At 39.0% G+C, this 23262-nt stretch overlaps 1 protein-coding gene across 1 annotated transcript in view; it reads right to left on the reverse strand.

Annotated features, from left to right (window-relative positions):
- Positions 1–2055: 2055 nt before the first annotated feature.
- The window catches only part of LOC127624325 (transcription regulator protein BACH2-like), a 57945-nt gene continuing 36738 nt past the window's right edge, over positions 2056–23262 (reverse strand). Inside the window, exons 3-5 of the mRNA XM_052099105.1 lie at positions 20281–21774; positions 9286–9492; positions 2056–7405 (exon numbers count right to left, since the gene is read on the reverse strand). Of these exons, the coding sequence (XP_051955065.1) occupies positions 6938–7405; positions 9286–9492; positions 20281–21774 (2169 nt within the window). The 3' untranslated portion in view covers positions 2056–6937. The remainder of the gene's footprint in view (positions 7406–9285; positions 9493–20280; positions 21775–23262) is intronic.

Here is a 23262-nt window from a genome sequence, read left to right on the forward strand (position 1 = left end):
ACCATAGTGTATATACTTGCGTACTATTATATGTACAGATGAAAGTGATACCTTCAGGCATTTGGAAATTGCTCCCAAGGATGAACCAGACTTGTGGAGGTCCACAATTTTTTTTTTTCTGAGGTCTTGGCTGATTTCTTTTGATTTCCCCATGATGTCAAGCAAAGAGGCACTGAATTTGAAGGTAGGCCTTAAATACATCAACAGGTATACCTCCAATTAATTACACCTCCTTTCAGAAGCTAATTGGCTAAGTGTCTAAAGGCTTGACATCATTTTCTGGAAACAATCTGTCTGGAAACAATTTATTTGGAAAATGTACTTGTGTCATGCACAAAGTAGATGTCCTAAAGACTTGCCAAAACTATAGTTTGCTAATATTAAATCTGTGGAGTGGTTAAAAAAATGTGTTTTAATGACTTGAACCTAAGTGTATGTAAACTTCTGACTTCAACTGCACATGATGATTTGTGAAGCAATGTGGTAGACAATACACACTTGCTGTAAATGATACAGATGCACCCCAAAGCAGCAGATGTGTAGAGTTTTGCATGGACATTGAGCGAACTTTATCTTTCACACTAGTGGAAGACACAAAGGTCTTATATCAAAATTTTAAATCACTACTGTGTATCTAAGTCATTCATTCAATACAGATATACATTTCCCATTAAACTTGCTCAACACACAGCCAGGTAGCCTACATTTTGCAATCTCTTAAAGGTGCTCTATGTAATATTTTTACTGCACTAAATCATAAAATGACCATACTATGTAATTAAAGAACTAAGAAACATGTCAAGTTGAAATACTTCTCCAAAAACAATGCTACAGCCAGTATATTCTACTTTGAAGTTTCCATTCCCACCAGGAATTTATGTTTATGTTTTGGCCTGTGTGATCCCGCCCACTGCCCACTCACCAACAGTATTTGACACTACTGGGTTGCCAGATTTGAACAAGATTGCAGGCAAACAACACTGAGTGCTGCAGCCATGGAAGACAGCAAACGAACTGGATAAGAGATAACAGATTCCACCGGACCTAAATAGCCTCACCATCCGTCTAAAAACCACAATGACCAGAGGCGTAGTAAAACAAGGATAAATATTGAAGATGACTTTAGAAGATGAAGACAGCTTAAAGCCCAGAAATCTTTTAAAACAGATGCTCATTTGGCTAATTTGTGTGTCAACATTCTGGCAACCCGCATGAGCTTCAAGTCTGGGGCAGGGCAGACAACTCTCCAATATTTTTAAATAATATAATAATTGTATGATAATTTGGACTGCAGTACCCATTTCAAACCCATTAATACCCATCTTTGACTATGTTTCAGTTGTATTTAATTTGTCAACCACAAGATGTCACTGTGGCATCTAAGCTCCACTGGATCACTCTGAGTTCAACTGCTATGCCTCAGGGATAAAGCACGCCCCCTCATTTCCATATGGACAAATAAATGTAGAAATAAATAAATGTGGAAGTATATAAATATGTAAATAATTATTAAGGTAATAAATATGGAAATAAATTAGTACAATTATACATACACAAGGAAATAAAAGTATAAATGCTTATGTATGTATTTATATGTACTCTTTTTCATTAATTTCAAATGTATTTCTATATTTATACATTTTTAGGAATGGCAGTCCTCGTCCTCCATAGTGAAAAGCATCACAAAACACATTTTTCTTGCTGTTTACAAAGTCTACAACTGTCACAGAGAATGGGAATTATTTCATTAATATCTTTAAGGGAGTAGAAATATTTATTATATATTTCCATTAAAAAAATCGCCTACAGTACCTGTAGCAAAAAAAGCATCTTGGTGTCTCAAAAATATATTTGCATCAATTGACAAATTTTGCACAATAGCTATTGCCCCTATATCTAAACAATATCACTTTAAATCGCCTAGTGGCCTTTTACTCAACCCGAGGGAGCCTTTTACTCCAAGTGTTTATTTCCAAATAAATGAACTTGTTTGGTTAGAAACTAGGTTGATCAGCATACAAAATAGACAGAAAATGAATAAGAAAAGCTCTGGATTTAATACTTCAAATATTCTTACGCTTAAACCACAGTTTTAATTTGCTATCTGGCAAATGGTGTCATCAAAACGGTGAATCAAACAACCATAAAACAACATACATGATATGTTTCTTTATTTCATAAACAGAAATGGTGTCTAGACAAAATTTGTCATTTATTTAACACTAGCAATTGAAATGCATGAAAATGAGTCCTGCACAATACCGTATGTACAATGGTTTTGAAGTCATTAAATTCATTAGGGTCATGTAGCATTTAAAAATGAAAAAAAGGAAAAACTCTTAGTATAGAATAATCAAAGAAACAGCTACCTCAAATATTAACAATATTTCTTCCTAGAAAAAAAAAATTAGTCAGAAAGACAGATAAAGAGTGAGAGAAAAAACAATGTTTGTGACTACAAGCCAATGAGCTAATCCATTCAAAATGATGCACCAAAATCTACCAATACAATAATCCATATAATCTGTGTAAAAAGTATGTAGAAAAAACACCTGATGCAGTTTGCTGATACAGTCATTGACCAATTATGAGAGGTATGAAGGATTTCACAGGTAGATAATTGTGAGAAAGAGTCCGCTCTGCTAGCCGAAATATGGGGTCTCATTGCCCCTGCATACACACTTCACTTGAATGTGAACTATGACCTCTGTAAGTTCTAAGGCAAAGTTGGAGGTGCACTTTGTATTCATGGTACACTTGAGCATCCCCGTCGGGTGAAAAGACAACTTGAGGAAAAGGAGCATAGTTCTCAAAATGCCATTTCTCTTTAATCTTTTAAAAACATACAAAAACAAAGAGAGAACACTAAAACTACCCATTTAAATTATCCTCACAATTTCTATGTACATGGTAAATTCTCATAAAAACATGACACTTTTTTTTTTTGTAAACATTTTGCCTTTTTGTTTCGCTGTTTGGATGAGTTCAGCTTGTGTGTTCAGTTGGAATACAAAATGTTTTATAAAGTTAAGCTAATTGTGAAAAAGGCAAGTTTTTATCCTTGTCAAAAAAGCAACCTTTGGAACGCCAGTGTTAATATTTCAGAGAAGCAGCACAAATGAAACAAAAAGAACAATTTAAACAACAATTTCAATTCAAAACAGCTTACGAAGAAGAGGGCATTTTCTTATACAGTACTGATAATCGATACTGAATTACATTTACTGCAGCTTAAAATATACTTTGAATATGCATTTGCTTAGCTGACTGCAAACTGCAGATTGAAAGTTTAGCTTAGAAACAGATTAGCTCTAGCAGCCAATTTAAAACCAAAAACGAATTGCTGGATTTTATTTTGAGATTTCCCATAGCCCTTGTTGGGTTTTCATCCGAAAGACTTGTGCAAATCGATATTTTTTTTTTTTCTCTCTATGCATCAATTATTAGCTTAGAAACATGAAAAAAAAAAATCATACCAATCACCCATTAGATTTATAAGAATCAAAAGACACACACAAATAAGCAAGACACAAAAAAAATATGACGAGAAAGAAAGCTGAGCTTACCAGCTACCATCAGAAATGTTTAAATAGATCTGAAAACCGAATAAAAAACTGTTGGCACACACCCTGAGACAAGACACAAGAGCAACCATAAGTCTGATGAGAAAATAAAAACCTCAATAAAACAACAAAAACTAGCAAAAGTGTTTTTGAGAGTAGAGCTAATAAGCTTACTTAAACCTGTGAGGCTTCCTGTAACCAGGTGACCAAGCTGAACCCTTGAAGTCACCGTGGAGGCAAACATGACGCAGCGTTTAGGAGCAGAGGCTAACAGAGGTCTGAATTCCACTGTCATGTGATCAAACTCCCAGTCTAACCATCTCTTCTATCCATCCACATCTGCATCAAAATGTCAGCCTGAACCAAAAGTTCCCCAGGCTCTTAAGGCCAAGTGTGCAAGTGTGAGGAGTCAGCAGTATCATGTACAGCCCACAAATACACAACAAATACACTGCTATCTGAGGAAAACAAACAGCTAAGATCATAGAGAGCGGATCTGGGAGAATTGCCAGAAATGTTTTGAATGCCTGTTGTTGCGAGCGGAAACTTTTTCCCCCTCTATAAATGTCAAAACTGTTTATTCATCTCAAAGGCTGATGTAGATTCTCGAGTGTACGACAGTGTGCTTGTCAAATGGAAATTCATCCTTTCCACGTTTCATTATTCATTATTTATACAACATGAGACTAGCAACAAAAATATAATTATAGGCAGGGCCGTAGCTAGTGGTGTGAAAGGTAGTAACGATTCTATGGGCCCAAAGGTCCAGGGGCCCCCAAAACAAATTCTAAACTGTATTTTTTTAATAGGAAAGGGGCCCAGAGCAATATACAGTCAGGGGGCCCAGATTACCTTGCTACGGCCCTGATTATAGGGATGATTTGCATATGTGTACACCAATGTCCACCTGGACCCATAAATCTTTAGTCCTAGTCTTGTACCTGATTACAATTTAGAAATGGCAAATACTGTTTAAATTTCTTTAGAAAAAGAGAGAAAGGCAGAGTGAGAGATAAAGAGCGAAAGAACAGATCCACAAGAAAAACAATAGCACAACTATCCATCACAACACCTCTAGATTCTATACCCCAAGGAGAGGACACCCCATCCAGCATGAGTGAGTGTGCTTGTGTATGTTAATACATATATGCATGTGTGTACATGAGCCTTGCATACGAGAGGGAGAAAGTAAGGTATGTATGTCTGAGAACTTGCAATGCGTCTGAATATCAAACAATATCAAACCATCAGACTCACAAATACACAAGCACACACACATATAGCTTTAGGGGACAAATGGCATTCCCAACTTTGTCACATTAGGAGATCTTTAAAAAATAGCTGGGATTGTCTTTGTAACCATTAATAAACCATTTTATTCAGTTTTCCAAGTCATTTTTTGCTCACTGAAACCAAAGTAAACTTGTCTGGATTAAAACCATTTTTATGAGGACTACATCTTGAGGTAAAGAAAGTCTAAACAAACTATTTAAAATATACAGGCAGCATGCAATCTCATTAGTATGGATATACTTGTCTAACAAATGTACAATTAAGGGAACTATATAGGACATCTTTAAAGAATGGGTTTATTCCATCCAATTGTCAGATTTTTCAGCTTTTTTAGTGTCTTCCATAAATATATGTTGTGAACACCCTCCTATTGCGATATTAAACTTTAAATATTTTTATTAAATGATGCAAATGAATCAAATTCCTGAAAATGCTCATTATGTCATTCATATAAATGTTGTATATGAACACTAAAACGTATCAGATAATCTGCCTGGAGAGACGCTTTTAAGCATCCGTGTTAAGTGCTTCAATTTCAGACTTTTCAGGGTCCTGAAAATGAATCTACCCTTTCAGAAGTGCTAAACGGTCAAAGAGTGCTGAGAGAGGAATGAGAGAAAGTGCCGCAGGTGAGGGCAGGGTCCTTCATCTGACCTCTGACGGCCCGAGACTGAAAGGGTGTAATTTTATGAAGACGTTTTCTAACATAACACTGAAATTGTTCCAAGAGGTGTCTGTGAGCACAGCAGCCCATGCGCAGCAGCTGTAAATACTGATAACAAATAGGGTTTTCTCGGAAAAGCACATCAAGCTGGGAGTCTTTTCACATTTAATCAAGAATAGCTCACCAGTGGCGGTGAGGTCACTATACGCACATGACATCGTCCACACCATTAAAATCCAAATTACATGCATGGGGCTCTATGCACTGCAGTGTGGACTGTGTTCCTTTCATATGTGAGCAAGTGTGTGGGTGTCTGTGCATGCATGTGGATAAGTGAGTGTAACAATGCTCGTTTCCTGAGTTTAAGCAAGCCCATTGTTGTGGGGAATTCATATGAGACAGGAAACAGCGACGATTTTCCCTTTGTGACAAAACGTGCTTGATCCAACCCCAGAGAGAGAGAGAGAGAGAGAAACAAATTCAAACAAATAAACCATCTAAGTTTCTACCTGTACAATATTACTCAGACTGTCTTCATGCTCCATAGTATTTACAATACACTTTCTGCGAAGCAAGCACTTAGTACATTATTCTCAAAAACATCCAAATTGTACAGTATTGCTGATGCAAAAGGTGGCTAAACCATTATTTGAATCATTCTTTACTCATCTGTCTATCCGTCTTACTTTCATATCAGTGCTGTGGAAGGCAAAGAAGGAATGTTTTTAGATACCACTGTCTGTACAAATTAAGTGTTGTGGTAACACAGTCCTTTACAAACGTATGATGCAGAAGACATATTTGCATATGGACATTTACAGTCTAGCTGCTGTAGAAAAAAAAATCTTTTAAGTATACAGAATCTGTATTCTTATTTTTTATGAATTATACTGAACATTCAGAATATTTCCTGAGTTTGAAGTTACTGTGACAAGGGCCACAAAGAGAGTAAAGAGAGAAAGCGAGATTTGGAGGTAGAGGGAAGGAACAGTGAATTGAGGTGGGGGTGGGAGGGGGGTAGAGTGAAAAGCTGCTGCTAGGTCCGGAGAGGTCTGAATTTGAGATGTGGTCAGTCCTCATCCCATTTGTATGGACTGTAATAGGAAACAGACAGTGAGACCACAGAAGAAGTCACCATCATGGAAAGGTTTAGCACCATTTGAAGTTCTGTGAGAAGGTCTCAGCCACTGGCTGAAAGAGCGAGAACCTGGAAAACAGTATTGCTGCTGTTAAGACAACTGTAGTGTCAAACTTTGTTTTAAAAAAGACAATACAAGACATAAATATATATAAAATAAAAAACACTGGCAGAGGCTGGCCATCTCAACAGCCCTCTTGAGGGTATGTCAGAAGACATAACTAAATTAAATAATAAAAAAATCATAAAAGAAACAAACAAACACAGATTCCACTGTCATTAGGTACAGTCCTTTCTGGGCTGTTCGTCGGTTGTACATTTATCTGTCATCTCTTGACAGAAGTCTACTGTCACTGTCTGATTGGACTGTTCCAGGGAAAGCCCCGCCTCAAGGTAGGCGGAGCCAGCTTCTTGCTCCTCCCCATCATTGCCTGCATTTTCTGGCCCGTTTCCGGTCTTCCACTTGGCTGACACCGGTCGCTTTTTCCTGTCTGTTGTGGTGGCCGATTTGAGGAAGCTCTGTTCGGGGTTGGAGCAAGTGGTGAGGTCAATGCTGCCGGTTGGCAGGGCCTGGTTGCCAGTGGCGTTGCTGGGACACAGTATGGGGCAGTAGTGATGTACCTGTTCTGGGCTCAGCTGCACATCTCGACACACCTCCTCAGACAGACAGGAGAAGTTCTCCCATAACTCTCCCATACATGACTTCAACTGATTACGCTCCGTCAACAGCTTCTCCTTCTCACAAACCTGGGCACACATAAAAACACAGCCACTCAATAGATTTTAGACCTGCATTTGTGAAAATGTCAACCTGGTCTCATGGAAACACATTACTTGACCTACATTTTTGCTAAATATGTTTTACATGGATCGTTGTATTGTGGAAGTTTCATGTTGAACCTAGAGGCACTACAACAACGATTTAGCAGATAATTAAATCATATGACTTGCTTTTCGCTCTGCTCTTCACTCAATGCTATCTTATGACATTTACATAGCCAAATACGTTTTCAATCTTGTTCAAGTGTGATTAAATTGCACTATATCTCAACTGATAGAGCGTAGTACTTGCAATACAAAGGAGCAGGGTACGATTCCAGAAGAGCATGCGAGGTGTCATAGAGACGCCACAAAATGACATGGTTGCTTCAGCAATTGAGTTTTTCATGTCACATTTGCTGTTTCGTATCGGTTAGAATTAAGGTTTAGGATAGGGAGGTTAGTTTTGTTGATTTAAAACTCAATAGAGCATTAACCTTAAAGGAGTTTTCATGTTCTCCCTGTGTTTGTGTGTGTTTCCTGCAGGTTTAAAAACCTGCAGGTAAAGTGAATTGGAGACTCTAAATTGCCCCATAGGTGTGAGTGAGAGTCTTCCAGCCACTATGGGTTACATCAGGAAGTTAAAACCTGTGCCAAGTCAGATATGCTGATCACAGATGCCTCATGAACAGGGTTGGGAAACAATGATGCAAATTAAATGGCCAGAATGATATGTCATCTCTAGGTCTCTTAATTCAAGACAAATCTTAATATTACTGTAAAAAGGACATTCTAGAGAGCTGTGTGCTTCCAATTATGTGGCAACAGTGATAAGAGGCCCTTCTCTGTTTCAGCATGACAATGCCACTTTGACAAAAGTGAGGTGCACAAATAAATTATTTACTGGGTCTGGTGTGGAAGAAATTGAGTGGCCTGAACAAAGCCCAGACATGAAACCAACTGAAAACCTTTGGAATAAATTGGAACTGCAAGGCAGGACCATCCTGCAACATCCCGTACCTGACCTCACTGTAGCTGAATGTGAGCAAATCTCCACAGCCATGTTGTAACATTTAGTGGAACGTATTCCCAGAATAGTGGAAGCTGTTCAGGAGGACCAGCTGCCTATTAACGCCCATAGTTTTGGAAATTAATATGTTCAACAAGCATATATGGGTGTGATTTTTGGGTGTCCACACACTTTGTCATGTATTATACTGTGGAAATCTGTTTTGAGCGTACACTGTACCTGTGGGATCAGCCTTGTTCAGCATTGATAGCTTTTGCACATTGCTTCTACTTCTACTGTAGATCTCTACATCAACACCCACACACACATGCATACACACTTTGTTATGCATGTACAGAGATCTATAGGGATTGGCTCAGATATGTACTGTAGGTCACCCTGCAGAACCAATACTGTGTTACCCCTCTTAATCCCCATTGACACAAAGACCTTCTGCCTTCATAAACGCATCCATGGTACAATTTCATTTGAGTTGTGCTTTAATATAGCCATCAAACTCTGATGATAAGTGGCTGGAAGAGGATTAGGAGAAGAGGAGCAGAGGCATATCTCGTGCTGATTTCAGGCTGATGCTTGTGGCATCAAAGGGCAGGATTCATGCACATACACCACAACACACATCAAAGACATCTGGCTCTGTCACGGAAACAGCACTGCGACCGGTGCTGTGATTGACAGGTATCGGTGGTGCCATGGTAACGTGACAGATGGGAGGGTGGACTATGGTGGTGATGGGGTCCCATGCCACTTATAGTTGCTCATAAAAGCCTGAAGGCCAACTTGTACGATCAAAATGTTTTGGCACGAGAGATACATGGAGGCATGTTTGTGTACTAACCAGTTTGCGAATTTCACACTCGAGGTTGAGGATGCAGTCCAATTTCCTTTTGCGGCAGCGCTGGGCTGCGATGCGGTTTTTACTGCGTCGGCGCACATCGTGGATGAATTCCAGCTGCTCTGAGGTCAGCTTGTGCATTTTCACCATCATTTGGAAGTCATTGCGTGGAAGATTTGTGATTTGATCAACAGGGAAAGGAAGCTTGACCTGTGAAGACATACACAAGCAAATTGTTATCCTATGACCCTTTTGCCTCTGCTTGAGGCCTTAAAGGTGATGAATAATGTTTTTTGCAGTTAAAGGTGCACTCAGTATTTTTCTTTCCTCATTAAAAAAAATTTTACTCATAAAGAAATTAATAGTACTTTTGAAATATGTGTATAAAATCATGAGCACCCACATGTGATGAAGACTTCAGTAACCTTATAAAAGCTGTTTTATTCTACATGGAGAGGGTCCCCTTATGGGGGCTGCCACGTTGGGCTCATATGACTAGCTGAATACTACTCGCTTAATCTGAGTAACGACACTGTTATTGAACTTTTTCAGTCATGGATAAATGAATCATGGCTGACTGTGAATAGTGGATTTCTACAATGCTAAAATTTTGCAATTTAATAGTACAGAGTAGTAACTTGTGATTGCATTATACTTTATTAAGTGGATAGTTCATAAAAAAATAAAAATTCTTACCCTCATTCCATCCTAGATGTGAATGACTTTCTTCCTTCTGCAGAACTATAATTGTGATTTTTAGAAAAAAATATTTCAGCTCTGTAGGTCCATACAATGCAAGTGAATGGGTGCCAAACGCATACAACTCCAGTGTTTTAATCCATATCTTCAGAAGTGATATGACAGGTGTGAATGAGAAACAGATCAACATTTAACTCCTGTTTTGCTAGAAATTCTTCTCATTACCCATTAGTGGGTGATATACATGAAGAATGTGTATCACTAAAGACACAAGAAGAAGATTGTGAAAGTTGAAGTGGAGATTGAATGAGCAGGGAGAACAATTTATAGTAAAAATGGACATAAATATCAGTCTGTTTCTCACACACACCTATCATATCACTTCTGAAGACATTGATAAAACCAATTGGATTGCTTTTATGCTGATTTATGTGATTTTTCAAAATTTTGGCACCCATTCACTTGCATAGTATGGATCTAATGAGCTGAGAAATACTTCTACAAATCTTAATTTGAGTTCAGCAAATGAAAGTCAGTCACACATCTGGTATGGCATAAGGGTGAGTAAATGATGAGATAATTTACATTTTGGGTGAACTATTCCTTTAAAGCTGAAGTGTGACATTTCTGTCATAAGTGCCGCCAAAATGGAATTTTAAAAACACTGTTTTCAAACAGATTCCAGAAAACTCTCCAGTCTTCCATTGCTTGTAAAAACACATAGTCCCACCCCAAACTCACACTATTGGTCAACTTAATGTTGCTTTGTCGAGCTGCTTGGGATACTGAACCAAACAGGGCTTTGATGTTTTGATAACACCAAAGAGCCGATGATATTTTATAAATGTTTTGTCCAGGGAATGATCCAAAAACACTTTAAACTGCAGTACAACCCATGGAAGAAACTGAGGCTCATTTGTAAGGCTGCAAACATTTTAGGAGAGTTATAATGATGTAAAGAGAAAAGAAAATTGATTTTACAGGTGTACTTTTAGTCTAATACTTTATTTTAATAATATATTAATACAATTATACATATTATATACTCTGCACCCATCTATTGAGGTACTTCAACTTGGGAATTGACATTCCTTGCATTTGAACATCATATTTACGGGCAAATTGGCGTTATTTATTTTTTTGACATTTCCGTTGAAGCAAAGAATTGTGGGTTATGAGTGCTCACGAAGGATACACCTCATGCATCCTCCGAATTCCCGTGAAGGAAGGTCGCATTCGAAGGCTGCATTCCAAGTGTCCTATTCACTTTTCTGAAACGAAGAAGCCTTGATGACATATGCAGCCAACAAATGCAACCTCCGGAAGACACATCCTTCCAAACGAGACACAGCCTGTTAGTCCCTCACAGCCTCATTGTCATTTCCATTACAATTCAAAGATGGCGTTAGTCTAAATAAGGACTATGGCTTTAGTTGTTTCTGCATATTACGATGGGATATGGAAAATAATTGTATCTTTGACAACTAATTTAAACATCTAAGTACACACTTTGTTGTGATTGTGTAATAATAGCAAACTTGCAATTTCTTTTATCACCACTAGATGGATGCAGAACACAGTTCCTCACAAAGATATAGTGCTTTTCTCGTGAGGTTTAACAACAAAAGCTTATGACACTTACCAGCATCACTTATTCACAAAGAGATCAAAGAAGCACAAAAGACATCAGACAAAAAGTTTGATAATAATAAAAAAAAAGAGGAAACATTTCTCTGTCTGTCAGAGTAACAGAAGATAAAGTGGAAAATGGCAAAATGTGACAGCACAGGCGGTTTGGTCTTTTCTTTGGTCTATTTCACATTCCTGTCAGGTGATTACCAGAGGGCATGAGTATGCAAATTACAGCTGTACCAAACTAAGCTGTCAACACATCCTGAACATATTGCCACTTACAGTACATACACTCAGCAGAGTAGAAAATGAGCTCTCCTTTATGTCAAATGAGTTTGCTACACAGATTGTTTGACAACATAAATTATACATTTATTTCTTCTTATGTTCTGGAGGGCATTCTACAAGGCTCATCACACTCTTACACCCTGCTGCTGTCTGAGAGAAGTATCACGAGGGAGAAAGACAGGAATGAATGTCATGAGGAGAAAAATCGGGTTAACAAAGAGAGAGGGAGCAAGTGTGGGAGGGGGTGGATTCAGTTTTCTGAATGTGAAGCTGGTGAGGTGGAAAGTCATTCAGGGTTTGTTCTCTGTTCTTCAGTGTCTTTCTAACTACTGATCTCAAGGTGATGTTTTCTGGTGACCTCTGTTTCTTCTCTATAAAGAATAAAGCATGATGCTTACAGTCCTAGGCAACTTGTTTATAAAACTGTTCATTTCGGTATTGTATAACAGTGTTCAAGCTTCACTCAAATATAAAATATAGTAACAGCTATGACACCTGCACATCTAGCTACTCTGCGGCCACGTCCACACTAATCCGTTAGCACTTGAAAACTCTATTTTCAGTTCCCTAATGTCATTGTTTCCCGAAGTTTGTGGTTATGGAGAGATTTTTCGGCAGTCTCCTTTTTCAGTGGAGGAAAACAGCGTTCTAGTGTGGATGGGAAATGTAAACGTAGCAAAATCAATGTGTTTTCAAACTTAAACTTATTAGCGAGGAGGTGAACTGCTTGCAGCATCCAAAGAATAATGTTCTGTTATTGTTTACATGCCAAGACTATTGCTTCTGGGGGTCTGGGTAGCTCAGTGAGTATTGACGCGGACTACCACCCCTGGAGTCGCGAGTTCAAATCCAGGGTGTGCTGAGTGACTCCAGCCAGGTCTCCTAAGCAACCAAATTGGCCCGGTTGCTAGGGAGGGTAGAGTCACTGTGGTCACAATAAGTGGTTCTCGCTCTCAATGGGGCGCATGGCAAGCTGTGTGTGGATCGCGGAGAATAGCATGAGCCTTCACATGTGAAGTCTCTGCAGTGTCATGCTCAATGAGCCACATAATAAAATGCGTGGTTGACGGTCTCAGAAGCGGAGGCAACTGAAACTTGTCCTCCACCACCCGGATTGAGGTGATTAACCGTGCCACCATGAGGACCTACTAAGTAGTGGGAATTGGGCATGCCAAATTGGGAGAAAAGGGAAAAAAAAATAGCTTCTAGCAGAAATAAAATTTGTGCTATGTTGACAAATGTCATTGGTTCTTGCAATTATAATTGAGCTACAGCAGGTTTTTCAAAGTTGAGCTACATTCTTCATCTGTCTGTCCAAGTATACATGACACAATGTGTAATTGAATATTTATAGGAACGACGTCAGCTGAGGAAGTGTGAAATACATGCTATACGTCACCTTTTCGGAGCAAAAGGTGACGTGCAGCATGTATTTCAAAAATACATGCTGCAACTTTAACTTTATATTAATTCATTTTATATCTTGAAATTGTATATATAATAATTGTATGAGTTGTCAATGTTTTAAATAATGTGTACTATTTACAAGTAACAACACTGAGTTTACATTCATTTGTATAACAAGCGCTATAATAGTACTGTCATTTTAAGAGTTTAACTGGCATCTCACAGACTCGTACATCGGTTCAGGTTCATTTATTAACGAGAGAGAAGTCTTGTTTTTTTAGCGTATCCATGCTATTTGTGATCAAATTTAATATTTATTTTTACTTTTTTATCTGACTGTAAAGAACAGAAAGGCTGTTAAAAGACACATTATTCAACTTAACTGGAGTGCAGGATCTCATCTTTACTGGATACAAATTACACAGAAGAAATGGACTGTTTATATCTCAAGCACTTTTCAACAGAACAAGGCGATTTTCCAGGTATTCCAGTACTTAAATTATTAAGAGCTAAATTCAAGTGCTTTATGCACTTCAAGGACCTTGTGCGAACCCTGTAAACAGTATAGAAAAAAGTGCAGTAGGGGTAAATTCAACCAATAGAGAGATTATGATGTTTGACGAGTTATTTAATTTATGATCACATGGACAGAAAACAATGTTTAAAATTTCTAAATATCAAGTTTTGCCTCTACAGTGTATATGGTTCATCATTTAGTCTTAGGGTTATTATGACCGCATAAACTGTGCCGAACCACCGCAATACAGTTCCATGTGAAGTCTGCTACTCTGCTATAATGCCCATGGTGACTCTGATTGGGACTGAGAGAAGATGAAAGTGTAAATTTGACCCCATCTCGCACAGAGCAGCAGGGGGCCCGGAGCACTAGCAGGTCGACCCGCTCTGTCTCCACGGCATCATTAATAAATGATAGACAGACCTTTTTCTGCTCTCACTGCTCAGGCAATGCTGAGAATTGCTCTACACATACACGCACACAAACTCAATGGGATTTTCTTGTTGCCTTAAAGGAATATTTCACCCAATAATTAACATTCTGTCATCATTTACTCACTCTCATATTATTCCAAACCTGTATGATCCCCCCCAATGGAATAGGTGTTAGGCAGAATGTTAGTGTCAGTCATAATTCACTTTCATTGTATCTTTTTTTTTTTTCATTGCATCAAAGTGAATGGTGACCGAGGCTAACATTCTGCCTAACATCTCACCTTGTGTTTCACGAAAGAAAAAAAGAAAGTCATACAGGTTCAGAACAATTTGAGGGTCAGTAATGACAATTTTTTCATTTTTGGTTGAACTATCCCTTTAATGATCAGGCTAATAAGCTGGACTAGACAGAGAGAAAGGAGATGCCTTTCCTCCATGACCTTCTCATGTTTCCTCCTTCCCTCCTTCCCCTCTGGTATATTGGTTAGAGGTGTGTATGTGTGTGTGTGTGTGTGTGTGTGCTTTTCTCTCTATAGGTCATTATCCTTGAAATGGGTCTGGAGTGAAAAGTAGGACTCATCTGTTACTGGGAGCAAAGTGGCCCAACTATTTTTGTCACTCCCTTTCTTTCTCTCCCTCTCTCTAAGCATGGCCATCTGCAACAAAGAATTGAGAAACAGCGACATACAAAAGAGAAAACTGGACCGAAAGAGGGGGAGTGCCTGAGGTCACATCTTAGACAGATATGGTTTAGGGCAGTGGTTCTCAACTGGTTTTGCTTTGGGCCCCAGATTTTACACATTTGATTTAGATATCAAGTGGTGGCCCAATACTGTTCCAAAATCGTATCATGCAAAGAAAAGAAAAATTTCCATAAAATTCAAATATTGAAATGTATTTTTATTATTTACTTATTATATTTATTAAGCCAATAATTCCACGCACAAAACATGTTGTGGTCATCATAAACCATATTCATTCTTGCTGCAAGAAGAATTTTATGTCCATTTGAGCTTTTATCTAAAATAGATGGCTTCTACAAAATGATAGATGAATCTGCACTATAATTTGTGGAGTTTGATTGAACGAACAACCTTTAAGGTCAGAAAGTACGGTAACCATTTTATCCTCCTTTTAAAAAGTTGATAAACATATTTACTTCCTATCCTAAATTATGTGTTGCATTATATTATTTCCATTTTGCATTGTTGTTCCTTGATGTGACCCTCTCAGAACAGACCTGCTACCCATTACTGCTACACAACTGATTTAATTATATTATTGGCACACTGTTTCTATGACCTTTTATTTTTCTCTCTTATTCAAAGTGAAAAAAATGATTAAGAATTTAGTTTTCTTGGCTTTTGCACACTGAATGTACACAACAACTGCCAATAGATGGGAAGTTACCCTTTTTAGTTAAAGATGGTTTTATCCATAATTAGATGATCTATTTGCTAAATGTCATTACCATCCTACAGACATTGTCATAGACATTGCTGTGCAGCCATGAATCTCTCGGTTTCACATGTTATGGTAATGTGACTCCATGTGACACAGATTAGAAAGCAGTCTCAAAACAAGCCCAAAGATATTCCTCTTTTTTGATTATCCTCTCCTTATTTCCCTTTTTTTTTCTCTCAGCCCTGTTGCTATTACTGGAATGCTCCACAGGGGCTGAGTAATGGGGTAAGCCACACACACACACACACACACACACACACACACACACACACACACACACACACACACACACACACACACACACACACACACACACACTCCAAGAAACAGGACAGGCACACATGCTCACTCTGTCTAATGGAGTGATGGACCTGTCTGTGGTCACCATGGGGCCCACATCAGGACCAAAGTGTCTTCATGTGCATGTATGCCGATAAGATAAATTGCCTGCATGGGTGTCTTTTTGGGTCAGTGGTAAATTTCTAGTGTAACATATCTGCAGTGAAAAGCGCTATGTGCAATCCCGAAAAATGAAATAACAAAAATGATCTCTTTAAAATCTTAATTGTTTCTCATAGACAGCTATTAATGGCGAGCAAATGGAGTCTCATGCTTTTCAAAAATGTATCTTGAGAAATAGACCCTCAAACATTTCTCATAAAATTCCACAAAGACCAAAATATCTGAGCTAACACTAATGTTAAAGCTCTATACTCTTCCAGTATGTCAACAATTGTTTAATTTAAGGTGAAACATCTGAGACAATGTTGAACTCTGAAAGAGCATCCTCTGAGCACTTTGTCACTGGGATACAATTTGTCACTCTCACTCTAAAACGTTACATCCAAAACTAGAACTTTGATTTGAATCCTAACATGTTGAGAATCATTAAATATCTTTCAGATGTTATTAGTCTACATTGCACTGAACTTTCCTAAAAAATTGCTCTCCATTCATGAAATAACAACATGTGATATCCAACTCTACTTCGACAAACAAACAATGAACTTTAGTGTATATTTCAAGCGTGCGGTTTTACAGCTCACCAATGCGACGGCTGACGAATAATTTTTAGACCACAGTCGGCTCATATTGAGAGAGTGGCTTAGCTTTTACTGACGGCACGAGAGGAACAGAAATGGCTCAGACTTCCTGAGACCCACGTTTCTTCTCTAAAGGGTTAATGTTTGTTGCACCGTGATTTTGAAGAGTGAAAATGAAGTGGTGAGAGTGAAATTGTATCTCAGAGCTTTTTCTAATCACACCCACACACCCTGAGATCAATACTTCATCCAAAGTCACTAAATGACTAGGGCATGCAAATGGAGGATAAATCTTCTTAAAGATATCAAGTTATGATGATGGCCTTCGGTAGGGCTTTTCACCTGAGGACTTTTTCTTTGACACTTTTTATGAAATCCCTTCTGTCAATCTGATTTTCGTCTACAGCAAAATGTTAAGGTAAATGTCAGGGTGAGTTGATTCAGGTTTTATTGAATAAACGGTCCTTACATTTGTGGTTCCACAGACCCCAATGCTATGTACAACTAAAAATAACAGTTTGTAAATGAACCTTTACTTTCCCTTTAAATATTTTAATAAGTTCCTCTGTCTAAATCAAAGCCCAGTAAACTGCAAATAAAAATAAATAATAAATAAAAAAAACCCTACAGTGTATTTTTGTCAACAAAAAATATTCCTTGAAAAGCAGAATAACTTAAAATATTAACCAAATTAAATAACCAAATTTAGTGGGTTTTATGCTTAAAACAAGAAAACAATGTTTGCCAATTTGTAAAAAAAAAAAAAAATGTTTTCTCTTTGAATCAAGGTCTTTAATTTAACCCTATTGGCAAATAGCATTTCCTTATAACCATTGTAACCATAAATGTTACAATTTGTTTTTATATTTCTCTGCCAAGTAAATGTATCTTGCTTTAATAATGTTCAGGTATTTTTACTGGCAATCAAGACAAAAACACTCAATATTTTTCTTGTATCTCGAGTAGGCAAGGTGATTGCCATCCAGTACAGTAAAATAAAATAAAACAAATCAAAGTAAACAGGTCTCTTAGCATGTAAACCTCTTCAACTGACCCCTTCATGTATTTAGGCATGAAGTATCAACCTGATACTTGAATGTTTAGTTTGCTTTTTGAGCTATTAAAACATCCTTTGGGTTTCTTAGTCCCCAAACAGAACATGAAGAGCATTAACAGTGCTAATGTTTCACTCCTCCAGTCTGTTCAAGGGGGTGTTGAACTGGCCTCAAAAGTTTGTTTTGAGTGGGAAATGGGTTAATTAAGGCCAAATCAAATGATACAGGAATATACAGTTGCTCTTGGATCTGAGTGCTTCCTGTTAGAATATGTCCCAGTCATGGAGGGTAAGTGATACTGTCTATGACTTGTGCAGAAGACTGAGAAATTCAAAGACCTGATTTGACTTCAGTATCTAGACTGGCCTAGAAGAACTAGACTAGTGCTATGATTAGCATACAGTTTAATGACTTCCTTCCTTCACTGAATACATTGTTTCCAGCAGCAAGCTGAAGCTATTTTTGATACTATGTTTCCCTCAAGAGTGAAGAGTTACATTTTAAGAGTGAGAATTACTGAAAGAAAAAAGTGACAGTGTGTGGTAGCATTTTCTCTCGATAAAGTGTCTGAATGGAACAAGGTGGGCTTTCAATCATTTTATCAGACTTTCATCAGCTCAGCTACACAGAACTGCTAATGTTTAGCGGTAGGTGAGAACATGAGCGACACTGTGAAAGCAATCGAGAGAGCGTAATGAGTGTCAGAGTGAGATAGTGTATGAGAGGCTGGGGTGTCATGAGCTTCCAAACAGAAAAAACAGCCAATGCAAAGTTAATACATCCAGCCAATACAAAATTAAAATCTGCAAGAAGGACTGACAGGGTGGCAGCAGCTATCTGAGATCTTGACTCTGATTTAAAACATGTAGAGATTACAGCAGAAGACTCATTATATACATATCCAGTCTTGGACTACATTGTAGTTCAAAATTAAATGATGCTATTTAGTGAATCTGGGAGTCTTTAAGTTATTTTGGGTCTGTTACTGAATAAAAACTGAAGAGAAAAAGGTAAACTGGCTCAATTCAGATGCCAAAAGAAGATGCTGTGTGTGTGTATGTGTTTGAGGGGAGGGCAAATGCTTTGAGAGGCAATAATTACACATTAGTGGCTGGCTGCTTTATCTAGCAGAAACAGTTCTGTGCAGTGCGTCTCAAGTCTAAACAACACTGAAACTGAAAATGTGCAAACTACTGAAAACTAGACAATTAATTTCCTGAGTGCTCATGTTACCATGGCAACGGACCAGTTTCTCCATCTGCATGGGTTCCAAAATGTCTCATCCTCAGTCACTGAAGATGAAGATCTCTTTTTATTTTTCATCACCTCTAATACAATCACACTCAACTCACAGTCAGATCAGACAACACATATTCAAACAAACTTCACAAAAGTGTTTTTCACTCTTCATACTAAATCTCATCCTATTCAGTTATGCCGTTTCAATTTATTTTCTTTGATATATTTTATTGTAACAGATACACACACATCCTTTGCTCTAGTTTTTAGATGAATAAAACATTTAATTTGACCTTGTATCATTTGTCTTGAGAGAAAGAGAAAGAGAGAGAGAGAGAGAGAGAGAGAGAGAGAGAGAGAGAATGCCAATGGTATCACAACCCAACCTATATCCTTAATGTCACTTGTAGATGTACAGTAGATGATGAACATGAACAAATAAAATATATGTGACTGGCTTCTCAACAACCTTATTTCACAATAAATTAGATATAACACCCATGCACCCTTCACTCTTATGAAATATACAAGCTTGAACGTCAATAAGTATCTTGATTGGCATTAGCCTGGCCAAGTTTTTTTTTACAAACTTGACAAACAATATAAATACCCAGTGTCTAAGGAAGGGCACAGTTTCTTTAGAAAGATACTAAATATGTAGTCATTATTTATTACTAAATAATAGTACATGTTCTACTCTCCATCTCTCTTTAACTCTGCCATATTCTAAGGGTGAGGCTGTGAATCGTAGCTTGGTATTATCAAAGCACAGCACAGAGCACCACCAACACCCCCTTAAATGGCACGTGACAACATGTGAATGAAGATTCATCTTCATGTTGATTTTATTGCCTAGTTCTCTGTCTTACTCTGTTTTACTCCTTAGTAATTTGTTCTGCAACACTACAGGAATCCATCACAGACAGACAGACTGACAGATAGATAAATAGATAGATAGATGCCCTATTTTTTTCTGTTTTATATTAATCTTCGCTACTAGGCACTGGTCTATTCTGTTGCACTCTACTCAACAGAACTTAGCGGTACTTGACCCTACAGTTATCCACACTTGATTGTTTTCAAATCCACTTTTTCTGCTGTACTCTACTCTATTAGCCTTTAACCATGAATGGACAATGGGGTATGAGATGCATAGTATGCTTGCAGATGCGACTGTTTGACAAGTGATAAACACAAGAGTGAAAAAACAACAGGCTCACCTCAGGGCCTTGTTCCCGAACAGAACATGATTCGCTGTCACCCTCTGAAAAGGACCCTGACTCATCACTAGAATTGGTTCCATAGGACTGCTCACACTTTATCTTGGGCCGCACCCGTGCAAATAGTGCCTCCGTTCCACCGCCTGACTCCTGTGGATCGGCAGTGAGACATCGTGTCACGTTGGGGCACGGTGAGGAAGAAAACTCAAACTGTGGCAGGCTGCAGGGGGAACCACCACTCCCGTCTTCAGCATAAGAGTAGGAGGAACACGAACTGGAGGTCCTGGTTCTGGTCTCTGAAGGGGGCGAACGCGGGCATACCTTGATTGGCACTGGACAGCTGGTTTTGGGTCTTTGGCGGCAGAGCAGGGGTGGGTCACTGGCTGTGGTGCTGGGGGAGTAGGTCTGGGAGCTAGGGAGGGACTGGCTAGCACCAGCCCACAGTCCCTTTGGCATGTTTTCTGAGAGATCTTTTTCCAAAGAGTTCCCACTGGGGTGAGAGTGAGTGGGTGTACCCAGTCGGTCACAGGCCCCTGAGGAGAAGATGACACTGCGGCGGTCCAGCTCCACCTCTTGTTTGCAAACGCCATCACATGAAGCTGACTTCAGCGAGATCCCTGGCGGGAAACCATCAGCATCTTTGGGGAATGCCACAGGCATGCCAAGCTCGCTGCCGAGCAAAGGCCTGTAGTCTTTTTTGTGGTCTCCCTGAGTAGTTCCTTTGTCCTGGGCATTGACGAGTCTGTTTGCAAATATCTGCTGGGGTGAGCTAGGCAGGTTCGTCTTAAAGAGATTTTGTAGGCAGCTGGGTGACTTGCTGCTGCTTTTAGGTTGGTCCATTGTGATAGATCCGTCAAGCTCCATCTCAGCCAAACCATCCTTTTCCCTTTCATCCTGCTCATCCCCTGACAGGCAAAGCGAGATTAACTCTTCCTCGCTGCGTGGCTCCTGCTTGATTTGCATCACAGCTGGCCTGCTCATCTCCTTGAATGTGCTTGAAATACCTGAGGTACTGGTGTGTGAGGAGGTGTTGTTATTGTGCTTGTTGCATGCCCATTGGTACTTCCTGTATTTAGGGCATCGTGGGAGGTCCGAGGTGCCATGTCGTTCAAAGTCCATCTGCCCATCAGCAAAATCTTCTACCGCTGCCAGCTGCTCATGGTCTGGTTGTTGCAATGAGTTCAGGGCCTCAGTGCGATGACTGGTGTGTGGAGCACCAGACAGTGTCACTGCAGTTGTCGATGTCATCAACACCTCAGGCTGCATACTCTCGTCCTCTGCATGATTGATCTCAGATGCCACCTTGCGACAAAGAAGCAGGCCATCCTCCTCGCTGCGCAGTTGGGCCTCCAGGAAGCGAAAGCAGGAGTCCTCCAGGTTGTGCATACGCAGGAATTCAGCACAGCGAATGACCTCCTGGATGTTTTCTCTGCTGAGCAGCAGCTTAGCCGTGTAGGCAAACTGCAACAATGGAGCGAATCCCTGGGCACTGACCTGTGGACACACACATAGAAAAAACATGGGAAATTGCCAGTGTTACCATCAGCACTGACATTGTTCAGTGCACTTGGAGTATGCTGAGAGAGCTGGACAGCTCAAATGACTGTAAACAAACACTGTAAAGTGCCACTTAATCTTTTATCAGGTCAGCACCAAACATACTATTCGTCATGAAATAAAAAGTGAAAAGGTGGCTGATTTCGGCAGGTCAAGAGACCAGCCTAATTTAAGTAACAAAATGCCATCTGACATTCCACTCCCTGTCCAAGTTAGCCCTGTAAGAATGCTCAGCTAGTGCCCCTGTTTGTTGCAAATGGTATTACAGAAACAGGTACAAACATATAGGTTTGTAAATGTGATGTCACATCTATCCCTCAGGTAAGGCATCTTTAATCTTAATGGGCTCTAGGTCTCTTGTGGCTTATCCCTGCTACAGCCATCCTTAGCCTGCTGAGAGAGAGAGAGAGAGAGAGAGAGAGAGAGAGAGAGAGAGAGAGAGAGAGAGAGAGAGAGAGAGGCGAGCAGATCAAACAGAGAGAGAGAGAGACAGAGGTCAATGCCTGCAAAAGCTTGGCTGGCCCACTGTGGCCTTTGTGCTGTTAGCGTGTGTAAGAGTGAGTAAGTACAGTAAGTGCATTAAAGGGGGGAGAAAATAATGACCCTGGCTCACAGTTATTTTTTTATTTATTTTTTTATAATTCCTAAGAAGTGTGAAGTACCTCATTAGATCTGAATATCCTCAACTCTCAAGATTTGTACATGCTCAACTCTATATTTCTGCTAGAGGTGGGGGGAAAAATAACAAGATTTTACCTCACAATACTGTACTGATATTCTAACGGCACAAATTTATTTTTACTTATATATTTTACATTAACATTTTTGTGGAAAAAGAAGACTGCAAGTGTGTGAGAAAACAAAACATACTGTGGCATTAGGTCAATAAACAGTTACAAAAATTCTGAATCAGTGCAAGCAAATAATTTAAGTATATACAGTAACTTATTTCATACTTCATTTTCCATTGATTGATTGACAAATGAAACAAGTGAATAAATGACTGCAATTTACCAGTTTTGAATGGCAATACACAACATAAATAATCACAATATTATTGTCTCATGACCCATATATCGATATAATATACTATAGTATTGACAGGTCCCTGCTGATTCCGACCTCCAACATCCACTCACTTTTAACATCTCCCTTTCTCTGACAGTGAATCAGACTATACTTGTGTTATGCTGGAGCCACAAACAAACCTTGTTGTACATAGGTGCTCTTCGTTCTCAGACACATTACAATGGCTGGACTTTGATCTGGGCCCGCATTGTTTGGACCACAAAGCACTCCGTCTTCGTCCTCAATGATGTAAAGTGCTCAACAGCACAAGTGAACATGTGCTCATTGATGCGAGAGAATGAGATCAACACTATGTTCAATAAATGGGGACAACTCACTGTTTACAATGAGTTTGTT

This window comes from Xyrauchen texanus, chromosome 30, assembly GCF_025860055.1.
Source record: "Xyrauchen texanus isolate HMW12.3.18 chromosome 30, RBS_HiC_50CHRs, whole genome shotgun sequence".
Taxonomy (NCBI): domain Eukaryota; kingdom Metazoa; phylum Chordata; class Actinopteri; order Cypriniformes; family Catostomidae; genus Xyrauchen; species Xyrauchen texanus.